Consider the following 26,487-nt stretch of genomic DNA (forward strand, 5'->3'; position numbering starts at 1 on the left):
TTAATGGTGAACAGTGCAGTCTCCAGTCACTCTGTTAGTTTGGAGAACTGAGGAGGGAGGAGGAGAAGGGATTCGGGGAGAGTCTTGCCACCTTAAGCAGGGTATACAGGTTTTGAAATACGGACTGTTTAGAAGACGCAATCTAGTCCCTGAATGCAAGGGTGAGTCCAAAGGGTGCTGCAAGAGAAAGGAGCCACCCTGAAACAGGAAGCCTGAAACAGTGGTTATGACATCAGCCTAAAAAGGGGCACAGGTAAGATGAAGAAGCTGCATTCTCAGTAAGTGATTAAATCAGCTACTAAAAGTGCTTAAAAAATATAATATCACTTTAAGTGCTGCAGCACATATTTTGTATTTGGAAGTCATACTTCTACATTTAAGTTTTTTTTAACACTAGTGTTAGCCTTCAGAAGAGTGATCAAAGATTGCTGTTCAGAGGATGTTTGACAGGTGGTGAAAATCAATTTTTAACCATCTGTTTTAGCCTCTTAAAGCTCACACTGCAGCGATTGTGAGGCAGTTGTGGTATGGCCCCATTCACATGAATAAGACACATTCAGTGGGCTGCAGTACCTGCCAAACAAGACAGGGGGTTTAGTTCTTGCATGTGTATGCCTGCATCTGCTGGGTTTGCAGCTTAAGAAGGAGCGGTTGGGGTGGTAAAAATGTGGCTGAACCGTGTGTTTTTACTGCCCCCAACAGGGGCGGACTGACAACTCATGGGGCCCCTGGGCAATAGGGGATCATGGGGCCCCTGTGCCCTTGCCCAAACTCAAAAAAGCCTATGAAAAAGGTACCAGGGGCATCTCATGGGGCCTCTTACTGACCCCGGGCCCTCGGGCAGTGCCTGAGTTTCCAAATGGTCAGTCCGCCCCTGGCCCTCAACCACAAGTGTAAACGAGCTCTCATTCTGACTTTGCTTATTGTATACTTGTTAAAGATTAATGACTCAAAAGTGTAGAAAAAAGGCACAGCAAGGCTGCTAATATTCTTAGAGGAAGGTCAGCCATGGCATCTTCTGTATTTTCTTTAACCATTCCTTGGGTTTTCTGGTTGTGGATAGCATTGTGCATTTTTTGGTTGAAAAAGAATTTTTTGGAGCCCATTTATACTATATTCATTGGGCTGCACTGGGCAGCCTTGCCCAATGCCGTCCCAATGCATTGAAAACAGAAAATGGGGTGTTTGGCGCACAAGTATGGGAGTTCTATTCATCACATATCAATGTCCATAAAAAGTCTCTGTGTTGAGGGGTTCAATAAGATCAACACTTTTGACCAGCCAGTTCCAGATGAGCTAGAAGGAACTCTGTAGACACATAAACACAGGGCAACAGCACATCTAAGTGTAGCAGATAAAATCACTTTCATGGTGGAAACATAAACATCTCACAAAGATTAAAGAGTAAACACTTAAGTAACATAAATCCTGCTGTAATCCCAGGTAATCTACTAGGTGTTTCTCTGTCCTGGGTCGTGAACCAGCGATTGCACTGGTGGATTCCAGTGCTTCCTGTGGTACCCAGGCAAGGTGAGGACACCATGGGCGAGAAGATGACGTCACTTCAGGGTTAGCGAGCAGAAGAGGAGCTGCACACATTCAGAGCCTGCCTTGAAGAAGAAGCACGCATGCTCTGAAAGCGTGCCTCCCCCCTTCTGCTCGCTAACCCAAAAGTGACTTTATCTTCTCACCCACAGCATCCACCCTTGACTGAGTACCACAGGGAGCACTGGAATGCATCAGTGCCACCGCTGGTTCACTACCCCGGACAGAGAGACACCTAATGGAATACCCGGGACTGCATAGTGGACTTACATTACCAAAACGTGCACTCTTCTATCTTTGTGTGTTGTTTACTTTTCCACCATTAAAGTGATTTTATCTGCTACACTTGGATGCGTTGTTCCCCTGTGTTCCAATACATAGACAAGGCAATTTGCCCTGAGTCCTATGAGTTAAGTTTACACCACTGTGCTGAAGTGGTGTACAATGGAAAAAAGTAGGTAATGCTTTATTTTTGTAGACACAGCATGCTGCAACACAGTACAGCACATCACAAAAATGCTGCTGTGACATTTCAATAAAGCTGAAAAAAAAAAAGAAATAAGAAACAGTGTGATGCTTCGTGGCAATGCATCAGCACACCGAATCCACTGGTGTGAACAAGCCCCTAATGTGTCTTTATTATGGGTGTATTACTACTTGCTTTGTGCTCAGAAAACTATATATACAATGAAATGGTCTGAATTATTAGAATACTGATTTCCAAATAATCTGATTACTTCAAATAAGATGGGTTCTTATTTGAACCCATTCCATCTTAGAAAAATGAGTATATAAATAAATCAGCACTATGTAGGTGGTCGGCAGTTCCATTTTTACTCCTCTCCTATTGGCAGAACACTTTACAAAGAAGCTCATTTAAAAACATGGAATCTAAATGGAAAGCAACAAGCAAGACAAATAATGTTCTTCTTTGGACATCACCTTCACATTTTTCTTTGCTCTAGTTTTCATAAATCCTGACAACATTAGTTGCTTCCTGTTGGCAGTGCATAATACATGAAAAGTAAATTATTCTTGTTACTCAAAGCAACAAGTATTAAATTGTCATTTCTGTAATACAAGTTCCTCTCCTACAGTGTTCTCTTTTGAAATTTGGCATACATTTTTTCTTCATGATCTTGTCTTTGAAACTTGGCAGATATTTTCCCATGATTTATCAGTTTACCTCTTGATTCTTCCTTTACGTCGCTCTAAGTCATGTTTATCATACGCATTGAATAAAGTAGCCAGCATCACTGTTTTTGATGCCTGGTCATGTCCTCTTGTCTGTTGCACATTTTACTGGGGGTTCTGGTACGGAAGGCTTCTTGTAGCTCCATGCATAACATGCAGACCGAGCCTGTAAGTGCTGTCACAGTGAGTTGTAGCACAGACATAAAAGGCTCTTTTGCTTGTTAACAGAACTCATGTTGTGTATAATGTGATATTACGACCGACACACTGTGCTTTTTAGGCTGCTCTCTCTCATTATTCTGTTGCCCTCCTTTCTTAATCCTCCACTATTTTTTCTCATTTCTGTGATTTTTCTCTTATCATCTTTTTCATTTTCCCCAAATATCTTGTTTATTCCACCTTCCTTTAAGTTGTCTGTGTCTCTTTACCCTTGAACAGAATGTTGTATTATGATTACCTGAGTTTTGGGGAGTTTTTTTGTCTTATGGACTGTCTGCCTTCACTTACACCACAGATTGTTATTTTATTAATCTTGCTAGTCTGCCCTTTTCGATATTGTGTTTTCCTTCACAAGAGGTAAAGGCAGACGACTGTACATTCTCCTTTCAAATCCTTGCAAAAGACACATGCAACAGGGATACAAAACAATGCAATAATATTTCATCCATTTGCACTGAAGGTGTAACATAGGACTGCAAATTAGCATTTATGAGAAACTACTGGATTAGTTGTCAATATCTGCCAGTATATTGGAACATTTCTATAATTCTGAAAGTAAAGTTGTTTAGCGTATCTAAACTTGAAAACAAAAAATTGAACACATGGCAGCTTAGCAATCCTTAGATATGGTGGTTGGTTTCGTTTTCTATTTTTAGGATGTTTTTTGCCTATATTTCACCTGGTGATCCAGGCAGTAACACACCTCTTATCTTAGGGCGGATTCTCCATCTATGTAAAGGTTAGCAGGTTACCACTCTCTAAGAATCCACAGGAATAAGGCTATAAACAGCTTGGTGGTAAATCAGTTGATTATATTAAAGTATTTCAATATAACACAGTGTAAATCACCAAACAGATAATTGCACAGAAATAAGGGCACTATGATAGAAAAATGGGCAATGAACCACCAACTTAAAGTAACTATTGCAAGGTTAAATTTAATTAAAACTGGGTAATCATAGTTTCTAAACAGTGTAAAGCAATTCAGAAGAATAGAAAAGACTCCTGGTGTACACCTGGTGTACACCTTGTGCATACAGCCCCAATAACAGGTGGGCGTACATGTTTCTAGTGTGGGGTTTCATCTGGAGGTGGTAGAAAGTGCCTGGTAATTAATGTTGGCTGGCGTTTGGTGGGGCTCTTCTTTAGGTGGTGCACTGTCCTTTTAAGAGTGTGGGTGGATGTAGGAGATAGGTTGCAAAGTAGAAACAGTCTCTACTTGGACTAGCAGTGTGTGGTGGGCATGTAGGATGTGTAGTTCTGCTGGCAGGCTGCTAATTGGGTCCCAATGGCTTGGTGATCAGCAGGTTCCAGAAACCAGATCCTGGCTCCTCACACAGCCCACAGTCTCTCTCAAATTTCAATCTTTGCAGGTAGCTGTAGCGTGTCTGTCCCCTCTCCCTGATATGGGTGAACAGGCACAGCAACAGGTCCTCTCTAATGGCTTTGGTCCCTTGGATGTGAGGCACATACCTTGACAGAAGATCTTTACCCTTTTGCACTCCTCTCTGGACTGCCTCGATCTTATTTGCCTGGAAAAAAAATGGTGAAGCTCTCCTCATCCAGGAGCAAGGATTTGTGGGAATTGAAGTCTGGCAGACATTAGCATCCATACACATGCATTGGTGCAGTGCCCCTTTAGGAACTACCATTCCCATAATCCTCCTGTACCTGCATGCAAGTCCTCTCTGCCACCCCTATTGGCTCTTGCTCTCCTGCCTCTTGACTGGCTCAAATCTTTGGCCGTCAGGAGGGAGAGGTGGAGAAAAGAGCATGCTGGAGATCACACAGCTTCCAGTGGGAAGGAGGCAAGTGGGGGGCAGAGTCTGCACATACACAGATGCAGAGTCCCTCGGCTGTGTACAGCTCACAGTGGTGGGAGAGGAGTCTGGGGGCTGGGAGCAGGTGAACACGCAGCCAGACACATCAGCTACACGTGTAAGAGCAATAGAGATACCCTAGGATAGTAGCATTTCCTAGAGAGGGTAGTATCAGATGGAACCAATTATATACCTAGTGAAATCTGATTTTTTAAAAAATAAATACATACATTTTTGCTGGGAGCACCATCCAGTAAATTACACAATGCAGACCAGACCAACAAACATAAGACTTTGAATGTGCTGCCAGAAATTACAGACCCAAACAAAAATAATTCTGATAAAAAGTTTTTTTTTAATATACAGTCAATATTAAATTCACCCATAAATAAAGGTCATGTAAATAAGGGTAATCATAAAATGCATTTCTCAACAGCGGAGTACATTCACATATCTTCTAAAGGGACAACGCGTTTTGTGTATATACATGTTCTTCAGGACTGGGACATAAAGTAACTGTCTTCAAGTTCACAACTATACAGTCCATCTATAAGAAAAATAATAATATACATTATAATATCACATAGAATAATATTGCATAGTTTTACAAAATTTGTTTACACAAATAATGTGATATGGTCTTACAAAACTGTCAGTAGCATTTATGATTTCATCTCAAGGGCTAGTGTCTGCATAGAGCAGATACGCAAGGGGGTTGATTTACTAAAACTGGAGAGTGCAAAATCTGGTGCAGCTCTGCAGAGAAATCAATCAGCTTCTAAATTCAGCTTGTTCAATTAAGCTTTTACAACAAACCCTGAAAGCTGATTGGTTTCTATGCAGAGCTGCACCAGCTTATGCACTCTCCAGTTTTAGTAAATCAGAGGGAGTAGTAGATGGACTTTACGTAAGTGACTAGCAAATTAAAACCTAACTCCAGCCAACACTTTTTAGGCAGTTACAGAAAATGTTTTATTTTTTCTTTTGCAAAAAAGGTTTTACATAAATAGATAAAAGTTGATCATTGTAACGCACCCCTGTCAGTGGTAAATGGTTTATATCAACACATTAACTTCCACTTTTGCTTGGTCGGTAACCAAATAGTTCAAATGAGCAACTAAACAGTATTAATTCTTGCGGCATGTGTCCCTGCACCACCGATCTGATCTTTGCTGTCTTGTAAAGCTTCATTCACCATCACCAACCATCTTCAAACTGATGTAGCTGGTGTACCTCTGTAAGAGAACAAAAGATGGAGGATCAGTGGCAGGACAAGCAAGTTGTAATAATGTTCTTCTGCAGCCATTTTTTCTTTTTAGAAACATTGTCACGTTAAAACAAGCAATGAGCCCATGGCTTCACAAGCTGGATCTTTTTATTTTTAATAGTGATTTAGGTGGCTTTAACTTCCACAAGCTGTCAATATGTCACAACTGCTGGGGGATCTCTCTATCTATGATCTGTGCTGTTTGAGCATAGAAGAGTCTATTTAGATATGTGATGTCTCCATAAAGAGCACTTTTGAATATTGCTATTTAGGTGGCACGTTAGCCCCATTTTAACAGTTAGGTTGTTTTTTCACAGGCACTTAGCCGTGCTGAAATTCCCATTGGCAAGAATCTACTGCTTCCTGTAGCTGGGATTGACGGCTTTATGCAGATAGCTGAAGACACCGATGCCATCCAGTGGAATGACAGGCTGTTGATGGCCGCAGCTATTCTTGACTGTTTGTACAGTCAGCCATTAGCTGCAGTGATCATGGCTGGACTTACAGAGCGTCCAAACTCTGAATGCAGCTTTATAAAGAAAAAGGGGTTAAAATGTATAAATACATTTAAATAATAAAAAAATATATAATTTGGTAGTACTTCTGTGGCTCACAGAAGAGCAATTCTTTCTGAACTCCTGTAACCTGTTTTCAGCTGACAGTGGGCTGAAGAACTCAGTGATCAACGATCACACGTAGAGTGCATCCACCTAGGTAAGTATGATTAGTTAAAAAAAAAAACCCATACTTCTCTTACACTTGCATGCTTGCATATACATAAAAGACATGTGTCCAAAAAAGGTTTTTTTTGCCACGCAAATTATGCATCTCTCCACCATAAGCAGTAAAGTAATTATTTTTGGGTCATCAGTTTAGTTACTCTAAAGTGTTAATGTTTTTTAATTCCATTGTAGTGCTTACCCTCACAGGGGTTGCCGCAGGTTCGTTTCCAAGATCAGTGCAGAGGCAGCCAGGCACACAAAGACAGTTAAAATGCATTTCTGAATAAACATGAGTGAGGTGCAGGGAGCTATAGTATATTCTAGCAACACTATGCAGTAACAAGAGGACACTCTTCTCTTTGCTATTACTCCTTAGAACAGTCTCTACAGTAGGAGCCAGGGGCAGACTGACCATTTGGAAACTCGGGCACTGCCCGAGGGCCGGGGTCAGTAGGGGGCCCCATGAGATGCCCCTAGTACCTTTTTCATAGGCTTTTTTGAGATTGGGCAAGGACACAGGGGTCCCATGATCCCCTATTGCCCGGGGGCCCCATGAATTGTCAGTCCCAGTCCAAGCAACCACTGGCACTTTTTGTGCAAGGGAAAACAGCAAATAGTCGCTAGGATCCTGACTTCAGGTCTGTATTCACAATGTCCATGGATAATTGGATGCTTCCTTCCAATAGTAGCCAGATATTCACCAGTGCACTCTCCAGACCAGATTCCCATTAAAATCCCTCAAATTTTTCTAAAGATTCACAGAAAAATAGCCACCTCCAGTTCTGGCACAGCTGGGACCTCGATGAGTACATGTAAAACTTCAGCTGGGCTACCCAGAATGGCAGCAACCCTTCAGGCTGGGAACTTTTCCCATTAGATAAGAACAGGGCTGCCTCAGACCCCAGACAATTTATGCACTACCCAGCCACCTACAGGGCACCCTCCCCCAGGGATTAGCTGAGGCAGCATATTCAGGATGCTTATTTGTCTTTTGTAACCCATTACATTCAAGAATCCTCCAGGAGGCAAGGGGGAAATAACCAAACCCTCAGGCTGTCCAGAACAGCCCAAAGTAATCACAAACTGTTCCACTGATTACAGAGGAGCCAAAAAGTACCTAATAATCCTAGCAACATACCTGGGGGGTGCTACGCCATCTATTTATAAACTTTTGGCTTTCTTTTTTTTTATTTTTCAGCAAATAAGCAAAATTGTGTGAACATGGATGTATTTATTATTTTCTAACTTGTCAGTCTCATATTTGACACTCAGTGAAAAAGTGTATATAATATGGTGTTCTTGTGCAATAAAATTATATTATTAAAAATATATTGATTTACATTTTTAGAAGCATCATCCAATATCAAGAAACTTGGGTTCTCATTCTAAAGCTTTTAGAAAATATGTGGTTTGGGAGGTATTTAGTTTTTTTTTTCTAGGAACATCGTGTACATGTTTTTGTCCATGTGAGAAAGTAAATCATTTTTTATTTCATACTTTTAGAGTTTCTTCCTTTGACATCTCTTCAAAGTTAATCCTCTGGAAGGATTTTCACCATGATCCACCAAACCATCATAAATCCTCAGTCACAAGCAGCCTGTGTACACTTCTCCCACTAACTGACACTAATGCTTTTTCCAATCTGAATGCTAATATTTGATAAGATACAGCTGTCTTTGATGGGAAAGACCATAATGGACAGGAGGACCCGACACCAAACATGCTGACCCCACACCTACAGATTTGTGTATTTACAGGGTTCTTCTATAAGCTCCTTGCCAGCAACCCTCTTCTGGTTTGGAGTCACCTTTTTCCTATCAATCATAACTCTATCTCATCAATTTTCATCATTCACAATTGATGAAAAGTACAAGCATCAACCAGTGGGAGAAGTGTTTAGATGACAATGATTAAGCAAAACACTTTGGTGGATCATGCTGAAAAACAAACTAGGTGTGGGGTCATTTATGACCACTTTAATTGAGAAGTTTTATATGTTTTGGTGACATTGCCATTCTTCGGTGTGAAGGTAATTGGTGGTGGATATAGGAATGTCTGAATATTGCAAATTCATAGATAAAATGACTGTGACTTTATGGACACCATAAATCCTCCTGTGCACCTTTATTTGCACAGGTATTTTGTATTAGGCTACATTCACACAGGCAATCAGGGGTGCATAGTTTGTTGTGTTCAGAGGTGATAAAACACTGCCTTTGGGTGTAATAACACCCTGCCCCAGTTCACACTGTCACATTGCATGTGATTCACACAGGAATCGCACCGAACTCTTGTGCAAATCACATGCGATTCTGTGCGGTGCGATTTGAGCCCAATATGTTCTGTAGGTGCAGGCACTTTTTTTTTTTGCCGCACCAGAATTTGATCACATGAGTGTTCATACCAATGTGATCCAATTCTGGCAAGCGCACTGCGTTCTGTGACCTGCTTTTGGGGTGTTGTTAACTTTTAATTGACACCCACAGCAGAAATTGCTTTGCGGTGGAATACGGGAAACACAGCAATTCCTGTACATTTCCCGCATCGCATATTGTGAACCAAGCCTTTATGCTATGGCCGCATACAAACTGGCTGATTATCTGCAGCCAGTTTGTATGTGAACAGAACACTGCAGAAACGCCAACCATGGATGCACACTGTCTGCATCAGGGTTGGTCAGAAGCTCTATTTACATATAACAGCAGTTACATGCAAACAGCAGCGGTACTGCCATTGTTTTGTATGGAGTACAATTCTGACAGTCACTGACTGCACACCATGGGGGGGATTTACTAAAACTGGAGAATGCAAAATCTGGTGCAGCTGTGCATATAAACACCAATCAGTTTCCAGGTTTTTTTAAAGTGGTTGTAAAGGCTCAAGGTTTTTTACCTTTATGCATTCTATGCATGAAGGTAAATAACCTTTGGTGTGCAGCAGTGCATCCAGCCTCCTCAATACTTATCTGAGCCCCATCGTGATCCAGCGATGTGCATGACAGCCTTGGCTGTCCTGGGTCTCTACCTCTTCATTGGCTGAGACAGCAAGCGGAACCTTTGGCTCCCGCTGCTGTCAATCACATCCAGTTAGCCAATGAGGAGAGGGGGCGGGTCTAAGCCACGGTTCCGTGTGTGCTTGCTGTGGGGGCACCCCACAGAGGGGAAGGGCCAGGAAAGCCTGTGGGGGACCCGAGAAGAGGAGGAGCCAGGCTGCTCTGTACAAAACCACTACACACAGTAGGTAAGTAGAGGCGTTTGTTATTTTCCAAAAATAAAACATTAACCATTAGAATCACTTTAAAGCTTTTTACATTCATGCGTTCTATGAAAATAAAAAAAACTTCAGTATGCAGCTCCCCCCCTAATATTTACCCAAGCCCGATTGTTATCCAGCACTGTACACAAGAGCAGCTGCTCTTGGGGGTGTCTGCCTCTTGTCAATCACAGCAAGTGAGGAGGGAGCAGGGGCACACACAGAGTGGGGCTTTGGAGCGCGCATGCACGAGTGCCCCCAGAGCAAGCAGCTTGCTCTGGGGGCACTCAGCAGGACAGAGAAGACCGGGAGCACCAGTGGGGGAAGAGGAGGATCGGGATTACCCTGTACAAAAGCATTGCACAGAGCAGGTAAGTATAACGTGTTTTCTTTTTAATTAATTTTACCTTTAATATCAACCAGCTTCCAGATTTTATTGTCAAAGTTTAATTGAGCAAGCTGAAGCTAGAAGCTGATTGGATACCATGCACAGCTGCACCATATTCTGTGTGCACTCATTTTAGTAAATCTCCCCAGAATGTGTGCAGGCAGCATTTAAAACTGCCAGCAAAAATATGCTGATTTTCACTGGCGGCTGCCCCTTGCCACCCCATGGGGCCTTGTGACGGTAGCCTTATTTATTAATAGTGCTATATGTTTGTACATTGTTATTGTATGTTTGAAAATACATGCAATTAAACCCTCTATTCATAATCCTAGACAGCTTTGTGCTTGAGCTTGAAAGGGTCCCTTTTGTATTGTTTGCTGTGCAATGTAGAGGATCATTATTCAATACACTCAATACTCAATATAGAGGGTCCAAGGTGTAAAGTGTAAGAACGGTGCTGATTTATTCATTTTATTTGTCAGTTGTGTATATTCTATTCCTATGTATTTTAGTAACTGTTTGCCTCTAAGAGATTATTCCCTGTGACTGGGTAGGTGTCTGCAATCTGCTCATGAAATCAAAGACAGCATGAAATGACAATGATTTGTCCATTTAGAAATAACAAAAATGAATCTTCAGAATACATGTAACTTAAGATCCTCTCCCCTCTTATTCATTGTCCTTCTGAGTAATCTTCCGTCTCACTGACTTCATATCTCTGTCTTCCTATACAGAAGTTTTTCCATGCTGTCAGCCACATACTGGATGCGGATAATAGAGAGAAGTGGGAGGACGCACAGCAGGTGGGGAGCAGTGACGCCGTAGCAGTGAACTGCAGATCTGTGATGTCTGCCTGTGGCGTGGGTGGGCTGCTTGTGTGTATGTGTGACAACCAGGGGATAATACGCACATGCTACAAAAATGTTGTCAATGTAATTACATGCGTGCAAGAGTAATTCACCTGTTATGGCGCAAGGAACTGTATGGATACTTGAGCTATGATTGTAGGGAGACACAAATCACTGACGATCACCTTTTCAGCCTACAGTTCATTACAGAAAGGAAGGATGAGCTGTAAGAAGTAGCACTGCTATATTAGTAGGTTTTTTTGCTTTAGGCAGTACGCGCACATTATCTCCCTTTTAAATTGGATTTTCATTAGAACTGAATCTTAATGCAGTGTGTTCATTGTAACCAAGGATACATAATATACTTTGAAACATAATAAGCATTTCTGAACAGGAGGAGACAAAAGAAACACTTGTACAGTGCTGCCTATAGCAGCAAGCTTCCAAAATTTAATCGAATTGCGTGCTAGGAGAAACAGCTCCACCTTTACTCCAGTTTCCTCCTGTCGGCTCTGGCAGGTTAAAAGCAAGCATCCACAGGAAATTAAATCTTTAATGTATAAATCAGCGATATTCGGAGGCTGCTAGTTAAATAATGTAACATAATATATGAACAATATGGAAAGTATATATGCAAAAGTAAATCGATGTACGGCATAATTAAAGTAGGTGCAAACCCATTCATGAGAGTCTCATATTATCTTCAACATGTTAATATTACTTCAAAAGTAATTTTCAATCATTTTAAATCTACAGCTTTTATTAAAATAATATCCGGTAATCCCGCTACAAAGGTCCTTGTTCAGTCACTTCCTAATATAGAGTGACAACACTCTGTCCCTCCCAGTTGCTCTCCTGAACTTCTGGAGGAGAATATTAGCAACTGCAATGACAGGCATGTTCCTCTGTTGTCACCATGACCTTACATGAGCAATGACATGCAACAGCAGCCTGGAGTGGAGATCGGGAAGTGTCTGCGAAGACTTTGAATGAGATCAATGGGGCAAAAAAAAAAGGATAAAGGGTCCATGCAAAATTTTAAAGTACAAACTCCAACGCCACAGAACAACCCCCCACAGGAAACGGTATGAGCTACTGCTGTACACTAGTGCAATACACCAAATAATAAAAAAACAAAATAACAGCTCAAATCAACACCCAAAACAAATTTTTAGGACTTTTAGGGATCCTACACCCACCAGATATTGGTGAATTAGTAGACAAAAAGAAAAAACCTCAGCGCCCAGGATTCTCTTATTAGACACACAATTCCCCGTGAGATGCTGCTGTACACAGGTGCAAAAACCAAAAAAACTTATATCAATAAATACCAGCGCAAACCCACATAATAAATTACATCACCCAACCTATTAGACAAACTAAAAAAACGTGACCACCTATATGCTAATGAAATAATAAAAAATATATATATAAATAAATACATAAATAAATAAATAAATAAGAAAATAATTATTGAATTAATAAGTCCAGTGACAAAAAAATCCCAAGATAACAGTCCCGTGACAAAAATTTTAATTATACTGTAATTTTCATTGGATTCTTCCGTGCTTTTGATCCCTTCACCATCCACCAGTGCAAAAACCAACATTAACCGCACTCACCAGATATTAGTGAGTCACACGCCTTTCAGGAATATTAAGGGCTCCTGGACCCATGGCAGACCCTGCTGTATACTAGGCTGTGGGGTCTTTTATGCAAGAGTCGCTGTACATGGAAAGTGGATCGTTTTTAAAGAAAGATCGTTGTTGTTTCAAATAAAATGTGGGTTATATCCTGCTAAAATGTGAGTGGTCTGGAGAGATTTTTTTGATGAGAAATCACTACGGTATTACGCTATGGTTTTTTTTTCTTCTTCCTGATTTTCCTTGGGGGATGCGGTGAGAGGAGTAACCAGAAGAGGTACCCAGATCTGAAAGGAGGTATTATTTGGAGGTCCTATATAAAGTAAAGGGGGTCCAGGAGCCCTTAATATTCCTGAAAGGCGTGTGACTCACTAATATCTGGTGAGTGCGGTTAATGTTGGTTTTTGCACTGGTGGATGGTGAAGGGATCAAAAGCACGGAAGAATCCAATGAAAATTACAGTATAATTATAATTTTTGTCACGGGACTGTTATCTTGGGATTTTTTTGTCACTGGACTTATTAATTCAATAATTATTTACTTATTTATTTATTTATGTATTTATTTATATATATATTTTTTATTATTTCATTAGCATATAGGTGGTCACGTTTTTTTAGTTTGTCTAATAGGTTGGGTGATGTAATTTATTATGTGGGTTTGCGCTGGTATTTATTGATATAAGTTTTATTGGTGAATTAGTGAATGGAGGCCTGGAGGTTGTAGAGGGGGTGTAGGATCCCTAAAAGGCCTACAATTCACCAATATCTGGTGAGTGCGGTTTATGTTGGTTATAGCATTGGTGGATGGTGGAAGCACATACCATAGGAGGAAATTATTTTTTGGTTGAAGTACCATGGAACTTGGGAAGAAGGACTTTATGTTTTATTAATTTATTGTTTTGGACACATTAAGTTTTTTTGGACACTAATAATTTTAGTTTTATTAATATTTGTAATTAATTTGTTTTGGGTATTGATTTTCACTGTTATTTTGTTTTTTTATTAAAGGGTCCATGCACCCTGGCCTAAAACAGCCGTCTTAATAGCATCATGGCCCCTGGGCAAAATAATGCACTGGGGCCCCTACCAGCCTGCCCACTGACTCTCAGGAATTTAAGGATAAAGAGTTGAAAGGATTAAACATATATTTATTAGTACTTTTAATAAAATCAATTTTAAACAATAAGAAAACATGCCATAAATCAGAGACTAAGCAGCACAAGGGCACAATACAGAGGGAGGCAGAAGAGCAGAGTATGGGGGATCAGGAGGGCACAATACTGGTATCAGAAGGTCACAGTACATTTTCTGGGACACTGCCCGGGACACGGCCATCCAGGGGCAGCTTAGTTAAAAGCGTAACTGTCCTGGCAAATCAGGGACAGTTGGAAAGTATGATGTAATGCAAAATTATCATGGGGCCTCCATGCACCTGGGGCCCCTGGGCAGTTCCCAGGGGAGCCCATGCATTAAGATAACCCTAGCTTATAGAGGAGTTTAGAGTTTTGCCTATTTCTCCTGAGGTTGCCTGTTGTTTTTTCTTTCTATCCCGGGCAATTATTCTAGCAGTTGCAGCTGCAATCTTTCTTGGTCTACCTGCACTTGACTTGGTATCAAGAGATCCCTGAGTTTTCCACTTCTTAATAAGTGATTGAACAGTACTGATTGGCATATTCAAGGCTTTGGACATATTTTTAAATCCTTTTCCATATTTATAAAGTTCCTTTACTTTATTATGCAGGTCATTGACAGTTCTTTTCTGATCCCAATGGCTCAGCATCTACTGTAGCCTGCTCAGTGCTTCCACATAAGAGCTAACAAACTAATTGATTATTTATACACAGACACTAATTGCAATTTAAAAAGCCACAGATGTGGGAAATTAACCTTTAATTGCCATTTTAACACGTGTGTGTCACCTTGTGTGTCTGTACCAAAGCCAAACATTCTAGGATATGTAAACTCTTGATCAGGGCCATTTGGGTGATTTCTGTTATCATTATGATTTAAAATGGAGCCAAACAACTATGTGATAATAAATGGCATATTTTCAATATCAGTGCCAAAATTTCAGGATTTCTGCTGGGGTATGCAAACCTTTGCGCACAACCATATATCTCCATAACCATAGTAGGAAGGGGAGAACAGCATTGCCTTGCACAAAGAAACAGATATATGAATGGTGACAATATATGGATAAAATGACTGTGGGTTTATGAAAATCTATAAGTGCACCTGTGCACCTTATTTGGCACAAATATGATGCATTAGTTATCAATAATGCGGTGTATAATTACACTATACAATATGTTATACACAAAGTACACAACAGAAAACTATTAACCGCTTGCCCACCACTCTATAGTAAAAGTAATGCTACAGGGTGGCAGGGCTGCGCTAAATAATATATATATATATATATACCGTGTTCCAAATTATTATGCAAATGATATTTTTCTAATTTACCTAAATAATTGATGTAAATAACAGTCAGCATAATTCTAATGTTATCAACTATTAAGAGTACAATTCAAATTTTATTGAACAAACCTCCTATTGATAACAGTATTTTTGTTAAACATAAAACACTTACAATGCACTGTTCCAAATTATTATGCACAGTAAGTTTCAAAACACTTTATAGGTTGTAAAGAATTGAAAATTGTTATTTGTTGTGTTTGCAGCATATTTACTGAAATCAAAAGCTATTTCAATCAAACTTTTGACAACATTTTAACTTAATAAACATTTTAACAGGTCACGTTACATTTTAACATAGGACCCCTTATTTGATAGCAGCTTCACAAGTCTTGCATCCATTGAGCTTGTGAGTTTTTGGACAGTTTCTGCTTGAATTTGTTTGCAAGATGTCAGAATAGTCTCCCAGAGCTGCTGTTTGGATGTAAACTGCCTCCCACCCTCATAGATCTTTTGCTTGAGGATGCTCCAAAGGTTCTCAATAAGATTGTGGTCAGGGGAGGATGGAGGCCACACCTTGACTTTCTCTCCTTTTATCCCCATAACAGCCATTGATGCAGAGGTATTCTTTGCAGCATGAGATGGTGCATTGTCATGCATGAAGATGATTTTATTACAGAAAGCATAGTTATTCCTTCTGTACCAGGGAAGAAAGTGGTCAGTCATAAACTCCACATACTTTGCAGAGGTCATCTTTACACCTTCGGGGGCCCTAAACATGACTCCACCACTGCCTTGCTGATGTCGCAGCCTTGTTGGAACAGGGTGGCCGTCCACCAACCATCCACTACTCTATCCATCTGGACCATCCAGGGTTGCACGGCACTCATCAGTGAACAGGACTGTTTGAAAATTAGTCTTCATGTATTTTTCTGCCCAATGCAGCCGTTTCTGCTTGTGAGCATTGGTTATTGGTGGCCGAATAGAAGGTTTATGCACAGTTGCAAGACTGTGGAGGACTCTACACCTTGATGTCCGTGGGACTCCAGAGGCACCAGCAGCTTCAAATATCTGTTTGCTGCTATGTAATGGTATTTTAGCAGCTGCTTTCTTGATCCGATGCATGGATCTGGCAGAAATCTTCCTCAATGTGCCTTTATCTGCACGACCCCGTCTGTGCTCTGAATCAGCCGCATATCTCTTAATAGTGCGATGATCACGCTTAAGTTTTTGTGAAATATCTAATGTTTTCATACCTCGTCCAAGGCATTGAACTATTTCACTCTTTTCGGCAGCAGAGAGATCCTTTTTCTTCCCCATATTGCTTGAAAATAGTGCTCTGCTTAATATTGTGGAACACCGTCCTTTAGTAGTTTTTCCTTAAATTGGGCTCACCGGCCAATCTAATTATCACAGGTGTCCGAGATTGTTTTCAATGATCAAAAGAGCCCTGATACACAATGCCATCCATGAGTTAAACTGAAAAACAAAATATTTAATCTTTGTGACAGTTAAATAGAATTTTCATAATAATTTGGAACGCGGTGTATATATATACGTGATTTGCATTTCCAGGCAGGGGGCGCATGCACACGCTGCCCTACCTGCGCTGCCATTGCGGGCTGGAGATGTCAATCACCGGGTCTCGGCTTGTGATTCCCCACCGGCACTCGATGATCATCGGGGAAAGCTGACAAGGGACAGACCTGTGTGTAAACAACACAGGTCTCTCTCCTGCCAGGAAGGACATACTGCTTTGTATTTCTCTGCACAGCAAAGAAATACAAATCAGCATGTCTCCGTTGTAAGACAGCACACAGCACATAATGAAAAAAACACACACAGCACACAGTTAACCCTTTAATTGCCCCAGATGTTAACCCCTTCCTGCCCTGTGTTATTAGCACAGTGTAAGTGCTTTTTATTTGCACTGACCATTGTATTAGTGTTGCTGGGGATGTCAGTGGAAGTTAGTCAGTTCCCCCCCAGTGTCAGAATGCCCTCCGCAGTCCTGCAGTCCCGCTATAAGTCGCTGATCACCGCCATTACTAGTATTAAAAAAAATTCCATTTGTAGACGCTATAACTTTCACATAAACCAAATAATTTGCACATATTGGAATTTTTTTGGTTGATAAATAATACATCTCCACAGATCTCTCCATTTATCTCTACTGAGAATATAGTTGGAAGGGGTTGACCACATCACTTGGCATTAAGGAAACAGAGGTATAATATGTACATGCTATACAGTAGATCTGGTATCTCCAGTGGGAGACCTCTCCTATTCGAGAGATTTGTTGGTGACCAAAGCCACTAATGTAGATCTAAAACTCAGTTATCAGCGTTAAACTTGCTTCCTAAAGTAAAGCTCTGAAGAGTCATGTGAATGCTGTGTTTAATAAAACCATAAAGACACCATTGAGACAATAACTGTTTAAGATCAGGACGTAAATGTTTAAGATTTATATTCAAATTTAGAGTTGTAAATACACGTTTCTCCTCAAACATTACATAGTCATTAGGCTGTCTTAAATGGATGTGATTTATTCAATTGAGGAAACCAACATCTGTCTTACAGGTGGCTCCAGGCTCTGTACTTCTAATGAAGGTGCTTGAAGATTATATTCACCTTATCGGGGATGCTTTAAAGCCTTTTCAGAGCTCAATCATTGTTACAGAAAATTTGGGTATGAGTCTTCTTGTTTTTCTTACTTTCCAAGAAATATTGATTTATGACCTAGCGTATAGCTACAGAAAAGATAGAGGATGCCAGTAAAGTCATTGGGCTCATCATAACATATACCATTACCTGATCTGCTGTATGCCCATACTACAAGGTATAAAGATCCAGGATTCTGTTAAATGTTTCAGTTTCTTTCACATTCTTTTTCTTTTGCTGTTCTTTGTTTGTACTTCTATTAGGTATACTGTATGTGTTTTTTTTAAGCTAAACTCCAGTCTTGCACAGATGTATAGGCCCCTCTCCTTTACTGACATTGCTTACTCTGATTTCACTGCACACCATGAGCTCCTCAAGCTGCAACAAGTCATATAGAGCCCACTTCATTTCCACGACATCCAAAATAATCCAGCTACTTTCTCCCCAGTTTTACTGTCCCACCCTCCTCATTCATTGGGTTCCAGTTGTTTTAATCACAGAAGGTTCCACTTCACGTTTGGTATGCATGCAAAGGCAGCTTGCCTAGGATTGCCAACTCCTCCAGACTGACATCAACCAATCAAGGCAATTTAATACTTGCATTAGTCTTCTCCAAGAGCCATCTCACTGCATGCATCAGGACAGAGGGCTCCTGAGAGGAGTACTAAAGCAGACTGCTGTGATATTTTCTTTCTCACCAGTCATGATCTACATGCATTGTATAGAGAAGCACAGAGATAACATCATTCGGTCTGAAATAAGGTGTTATGAAAATGGAAAGATTTTAGTTAAAAATTTAAATAGTACATTAGTATGTTGATGGGGGAAATTAGGAACTAGGGAAGGTGTAAAATATATGCCGTTTTCAGCTAAAGCTATTAATGTACCATATATGTCAAGCCAAAACTTTTTTTTTTTGGGGGGGGGGGAATTTTCCCTTTGCTTTCTCTCCCAGAGGCACAACTGGAAATTATATAACATGGAGCTGAATGGAATCCCAGTCTTAGAGAGTTTTCAAAAGAGCAGGTATCCCCATTGGAGAATTTTCCCGCATCCCCATTGGAGAATTTTCCCTCATCTCCTGCTCTGATGACCACTCAAAACGAGAATCCATATATTTTAACTTAGACGTAGAAGTCCATGTAAAAGTAGTGAAGATTTCAGTATTTTGCAGTATTTAGACCCAGGTTATATTATGATCTAGATCAGCGTTTTTCAACCACTGTGCCGCGGCACACTAGTGTGCCATGAGATATTGTCTGGTGTGCCGTGGGAAAAATTGCCTCGGCTCACAAATAGACGGGCAAACTACGGCCCGCGGGCCGTATACGGCCCGGCGGACCTTTTAATCCGGCCCACGGAGCGTGATACTGTCAGGATGATCTGTCCCCCTCGACGTATCTGCGCATGTGCCGGAGATTGCCGATCGGCTGCTAATGCCTGAAACTGGCACATGCGCAGATACGTCGAGGGGGACAGATCCTCATAGGAGACCTACACCGGAACGGCGAGAGGAACGCGCGGCGCAAAGGTAAGTGAATTGACACAGGGGGGGCTTGGGGACTTAATATGGGGGATGAATTAATATGGGGAATGAATTACTATAGGGGGGATGAATTACTATATGGGGGATGAATTACTATGGGGGATGTATTACTATGGGGGATGAATTACTATATGGGGGATGAATTACTATATGGGGGGTGAATTACTATATGGGGGGTGAATTACTATGGGGGATGAATTACTATATGGGGGATGAATTACTATGGGGGATGAATTGCTATAGGGGGGATGAATTACTATGGGGGATGAATTACTATGGGGGATGAATTACTATATGGGGGATGAATTACTATATGGGGGGTGAATTACTATGGGGGATGAATTACTATATGGGGGATGAATTACTATGGGGGATGAATTACTATATGGGGGATGTATTACTATGGGGGATGAATTACTATATGGGGGATGAATTACTATATGGGGGGATTAATTACTATGGGGGATGAATTACTATATGGGGGAGATGAATTACTATGGGGGATGAATTACTATGGGGGATGAATTACTATATGGGGGATGAATTACTATGGGGGATGAATTACTATGGGGGATGAATTACTATATGGGGGATGAATTACTATATGGGGGATGAATTACTATATGGGGGATGAATTACTATATGGGGGCTGAATTACTATATGGGGGATGAATTACTATGGGGGATGAATTACTATGGGGGATGAATTACTATGGTGGATGAATTACTATATGGGGGATTAATTACTATGCTTACTATGGGGGAATATTACTATACTTACTATGGATGACACATACACATCATTCATCTACTCTTGGTCCGGCCCCCGGGTCCAATTATAAAATACTTTATTATTTCATAATAAAGTAATTATAAAATAATTTCTTTGTGTTTGATTCCTATTCAAGAGAATTACTTTATATATAGTCAATATAGGCACAGAGGTAAATTTTTTTAACATTTTCTAATGGTGGTGTGCCTCGTGATTTTTTTCATGAAAAAAGTGTGCCTTTGCACAAAAAAGGTTGAAAAACACTGATCTAGATAACTAAGCTGACTGCCTTTTAGGGTAAAAAAGGATTTATTCCCCTGTGGGAGGCAGTTTTGGGCAGAATTCTTTGTTGGGAGAGGTGGTGGGGTGTTGCATAGCTTTGGACCAAAACTACTAGAGTTTATAATAGATTGAAGTTGAATAAATTTTCCCCCCTGAATGGCAGCAACCTAGCAAATTACTATGCTTTAGCCCTGTACCCAATATCTTTCTTGTGCAGCCCTGCCCTGTGCCAGACAGCCTTTGCAGAAAAAAGTCCTAGCCATATCTAGCTATTACATGCTCATGAATGCCAATCACCTTATTCAGTTCTATGGCTGGAGCTGTACTCCTCTGGATGGCTTGGAGCCACCATGAGTACTGATAAGACATAGGAATGGATAAAAGTAGCAGTGCACATGTGCATTAGGAGCTGGACTCAGCTGGGACATTTTTCTGCAAAGCCTGTGTGTGTCCCAGGGAAGGGCAAGACAGTGGAGATTTCAGAAGCAAGGCTGAAGATACAAATTTAGGTAGGTGGCTGCTGCTCATTGGGATGGAGTAGATTTAAAAAATAACATCAGTAAAAGTGAAGTTGTTCCTCTACTGTGCAATTTTGTGACTTTAAAATTAAAGTGGTAATTAAGAAAATTGTTTTAACTTTTCACAAATGACATATATAGGAGTGGGTTTACGGGGGAAGCAGAAAATAAAAAGTAAATTATCATACAGGGGAAGTCTAAAGCTAAACTCCAGCATTTCCATTAGCCTTGCACAGTTGTACAGATTCCTCGTCTGTATTGAAATTGCTTACTCTGATTTCACTGAACACCATGATCATCTCACAGTGTGCATTGAAGCAACAGCAACTCAGACAGAGCCTGTCTCATTTCCGAGCTGGAGGACATCAAACATCATCTAGCGTCTTCTTCCCCAGCTTTACTGTCCCACCCCTTTCATTCATTGGATTTGAGTTCTCTCAGTCATGAAGGCTTGGCATCACATGTGAGCATTACCTACCCACATGGAAGAAAAATAGATTTGAAATATATTTTAAAAATACTCTTCCCAAATATATTGCCATATATTTGAAATACTACAATTTTGGCCATATTCAATATATTTCAAAATATATTTCAATAAATAAATATATATATATATATATATATATATATATATTGCATGTTGAAATGTGTTTTTATTACAAAATCCAAATCTACATTTTTGGAATGCATTTACAGATATATGTAACAATATATTATATGTTAAAATGCATTTTTATTACAAAATACATGTATATTAAAACATTTTTTAAAAATACATTTCAAATATACTGTATGTCTTGAAAAATACAAATCTACATTTTTGGAATACATTTACAAATATATGTAACAATATATATGTTTAAATGACTTTTTTATACGCTGAAAAAAATCTGAAGAATATATTTTAAAAATATATATTTTAAAAAATATATTTTTAAAAATTATATTCTTCCGATTTTTTTTAACATATAAAAAACTAATATTACCATATATTTTTACATATATTTGTAAATGCATTCCAAAAATGTAGATTTGTATTTTTAAAGACATACAGTATATTTAAATGTACTTTTAAAACAATTATTCATATATTTTGTAATAAAAACTCATTTCAACATGCAGTGTGTATATATATATATATATATATATATATATATATATATATATATATATATATATATATTTATTTTTTTAAATATATTTTGAATTATATTAAATATGGCCAAAATTGTAGTATTTCAAATATATGGCAATATATTTTATGAAGACTATATTTAAAATAGATGTCAAATATATTTTTCTTCTATATGGGTAGGCCACCCTGTATGCAAATGTTATCTACCTTGGAATGCCCTCTTCTCGAGGCTGATATCAGGACTGCTTATAGAGAAACACTTAGACCCAGTGATGACATCACTGGGCCTTAAATGAGGTATGAAATAAAACAGAAAGGTTTTATTTAAAAATTTAACCAGCATGTTAATGAGGGGAGAAATGAAGAACCACAGAGGGCAAAATATAAGAAGATTAAACTTCAACTTTAAGCCTGACATGTAAAATAAAACACTTTTCTGTGGAGCCTGTTCACATACATGCAGGCAAATTTTAACAAGGGTCCTGTGCAATTTTCCGTGGGGTGCATGGGCGATTTCCAATGTGATGATACATTTTAACAAATTGCATCGAAATTGCATCTGTACCACATGAACGAAATCGCACCACACCAGCCTTTAAAATCGCACTACATACTAACCCACAGATATGTGAACCCAGGCTATGGTTTCTTGAGAAGCAATAGTTCCTTTAAATCCATGTAGGCATGCATATAGCATATTCTTACAGTGTGTTGAGTGTTCCGTATTCTGAATCTGGGAAACAACTTCATTAATAATACTGTACTGTATACTGTGTGTGTAATGTAAGCAAAATGAATGGGGCCTCTAAGTTAATACACTAAAAGATTTGCATTGCGGTGGGAATGATGTGTTGCATCAGTGCTCCTCATCAGTGGCTTTTTGACAAATACAGTATGCAACTTTATTTGCTTGTGGGCTTCAGGGGTTGTTTAGAGGTCCAGACCACCAAACACCAATATTTCAGTCTTTGGTAGATACTGGAGTGTTAATTCATCGTATTGTTTCTTATTGCTCATATGTACTCTGTTGGTGAACGATCTACACTTAAAGCTGAGCTCCAGGCAGATGTAAAGATGCACATAAATGCAGTTCTGTATACATTAGCAAATCATCAGATGCATTTTTAACTGCAACTAAAGTAAGTACCTATTGCCATGTCCTATACAGCAGCACTCAGACTGAAAAAGAGAGGAGCAGGACTGAGAGCTGGTCGGGTGTACTGCATGTAAATGTGCTGGCAATGCTGACAGGAGGAGAGAAGAAAGTGAGCAGAGAGATTAGGTGGCACAAACACCTTGCGCATTATCCAGGGTTTATTAACCACTTGCCTACCGGGCACTTCTACCCCCTTCCTGCCCAGGACAAGTTTCAGCTTTCAGTGCTGTTGCACTTTGAATGACAATTGTGTGGTTATGTAACAGTGTACCCATATGAAATTTTTATCTTTTTTTCACACAAATAGAGCATTCTTTTGGTGGTATTGAATCACCACTGGTTGTTTTATTTTTTGCGCTATAAACAAAAAAAAAGCAAAAAATTAAAAAAAAAAAAGTTTTTCTTTGTTTCTATCAAACAATTTTGTAAACAAGTACTTTCTCCTTCACTGATGTGCATTGATGAGGCTGTACTGATAGGCGGCACTGATGGGCACTGATAGGCAGCACTGATGGGCACTGGTGAGGTACACGGATAGGTGGTACTGGTAGGTGGAACTGATGAGCTGGCACTGATGATGTTGCACTGATAGGCGGCACTAATGGGAACTTATAGGTGGCACTGATGGGCATCTCTGATGGGTATTGATGGGTGGCACTGACTTATGGCACTGATGGGCACTGACTGGTGGCACTACTGGGCAGTGCTGGGCAGCATTGACGGGTGGCATTGATGGGGGGCACTGCTGTGCACAGGTGGGTGGCACTGCTAGGCACTGCTGGATGGCAATGCTAGGCACTGCTGGGCACAGGTGGGTGGCACTGCAGGGCACTGATAGGCACAGTTGGGTGGCACTGATGGGCACAGGTGGATGGCACTGATGGGCACCGATCATCAGGGCACTGATCAACTGACAATTGCCGGTTATCAGCAATACTTTCCTCACACTGTGACAGCGTATTTACCTGGTGATCTGCTGTGTCATTGGATCAAGTGATAAAAGGCCGCTGCGATTGGTCTTTCACCACATCACACGATCAGCTGTGTCCGTAGGACACAGTGATCACGGAGATCGCCGGATGCACAGGGGGCACGCGGGAGTGCGTGTTCTGGGACGCGTCATATGACGCCCTCCCAGAACTGGACAACCGCGCTGTAGCCGTCATTCGGCTATAGCACGGTTGCCAAGTGGTTAAAAACTATAAAAGGACAAAAAACATATTTACAAACTAAGTGCATATATAAAGGCTGTAAGACCACATAGATGGCTGAAATGATGACAGAGTATCCGACTGCTGGTATGGTCGGCCTTCTGATACGTTTCGGGGACATGTCCCTTTCCTCAGAGCTATAAACGGTCATAACCGGAAAGGGACTCGTCCCCGAAACGCATCAGCAGGCCGACCATACCAGCAGTTGGACAATCATTTTGGCCCTCTTTGTGGTCGTACAGGCTTTATATATGCGCTTAGTTTGTGAGTAAATTTTTTTACTTTTTATACTTTTTAGTAAACCTTGGATAATGCACTAGGTGTTTGCGCCACCTGTTTGCTTTCTTCCAGTTTGTTGATCTCCCCATCTGAGGAGGGTGGCATCTCCGGGATTTTATCCATAGGTCATTCACACACCTGATCCCATGGCCTCTCCCTGGTATTGACCCTTTCATGGCGCTGGATAGATAGTACATTTTTCAGCAGAGAGATTAGCCTCTTAGGTCTTGATCACACTTGGCTAAATTTCTAACTCTTACCAAACACTCCTATATCTTTATTATAGGTGTTAGACAGACGTTAATGAGCTTTAGTATGGGCATTAGATCGTTTTTTTACAAACGTTAAAAAAACTCCCCAAATGCATTTTTTAAGCTTTTATAAGCATTTGACAAGCATTAAAACCACACCACAAACTAAATAAACTGTAATGTTATTAATGCTCTGCAAACGCACTGCAAGTGACCTGCAAATGCCTGCCAGTGCTTTAAGTGTCACCAAAGACTTAAATGGCAGGCGTTGAAAGGCTTCAAACGTCTCTTGACTCGACATGAGGTTTCACTTTACTTTACGTTTTAATAATGTGAACAGCACTTATAAACACCAGTCAAATGCCTGCTTTCAATGCCAGTGTGATCTAGGCCTTCCTGTTCCTTTACTGTCCAGTGAGGGGAAAAGAGGGGGACAGCAGTGTATCCTTTTTACAGTCTATATAACATAATGTAATGTGGTAGGGCTGTTTCAGTCTCAGAACTCCATGAACAGACAAGGAATGGAAAACAGCTCCCATACAGTATATGCATTTCATTTGTGTATTTAGCAGTTTGCCTGGAGTTCAGTTTTATATTCCTGCACACCGGCTGTAACCATCACGAGTACCATTATTATTTTATATTATGGATAGAATAGCAGGAGGAGCTGGACCATACAAAGTTGTTTACCATAATTATTAACCATGCTACGCTTTTTCTTATTCATAATGCTACTCACTACCACTTCTTTTTCAATGTGTCCCATGATCTAACAAAGTTTGAGGGCCTCCTTGTAAAACCTTTGATCAGGTGTTCTAATTTTAAAATGCTGTAATATACACATCAGAAACAGAATCTATGTGACCATTGCTCATCTGCTGTGTGTCTGGCAGTTATTAGCATCCAAAGAGAACCTGTCTCTGCTGTATCCAGCGATATAAACTTCCCAATGAAAGGACGAAGAGGTATGAATGACTGGGCTAGAAACTCTGAAGATAAACTTTTCATTCCAAAGGAGGTCCTGACTTTGCCTAATGCAGGTGAGCATCAGGAATATTCTTCCCAGAAATCCTTCCATGGTTGAATGTGTACAAGGAATAGGACAGCCTTTCTCAAACTTTTCACCCTAAAGGAGCCCTTGCAATAATTTTCAGGTCTCAGGGAACCCTTGCTAAGTTTAGTCCATTGGTGGTCATTGGGTAAATGTCCCTTACATTAGTGGTGGTCAATAGGAAGATTGCCCCCCCCCCCCTTATACTGGTGATCAGAACACAATCCTTAGAGTCATGCCACTGGCTCCGCCAAGTGGTGTTGGACCTAAAACTATCCAGGCACCACCACATGTGAGGTCAGTT

General features: G+C 40.3%; 1 protein-coding gene across 10 annotated transcripts in view; it reads left to right on the top strand.

The window, feature by feature from the left end:
* ADGRB2 (adhesion G protein-coupled receptor B2) overlaps window positions 1-26,487 on the top strand; it is a 603,867-nt gene that overhangs the window by 503,803 nt on the left and 73,577 nt on the right. For all 10 annotated transcript variants that reach the window (XM_089673848.1, XM_089673852.1, XM_089673850.1 and 7 more), the window contains 3 exons: window positions 11,142-11,210; window positions 17,899-18,007; window positions 26,026-26,172. In XM_089673848.1, coding sequence (XP_089529974.1) covers window positions 11,142-11,210; window positions 17,899-18,007; window positions 26,026-26,172 — 325 coding nt within the window. The remainder of the gene's footprint in view (window positions 1-11,141; window positions 11,211-17,898; window positions 18,008-26,025; window positions 26,173-26,487) is intronic.

Source organism: Staurois parvus, unplaced genomic scaffold (genome assembly GCF_062004578.1).
Source record: "Staurois parvus isolate SC_StPar_1 unplaced genomic scaffold, SC_StPar_1.0 ptg000145l, whole genome shotgun sequence".
NCBI lineage: Eukaryota > Metazoa > Chordata > Amphibia > Anura > Ranidae > Staurois > Staurois parvus.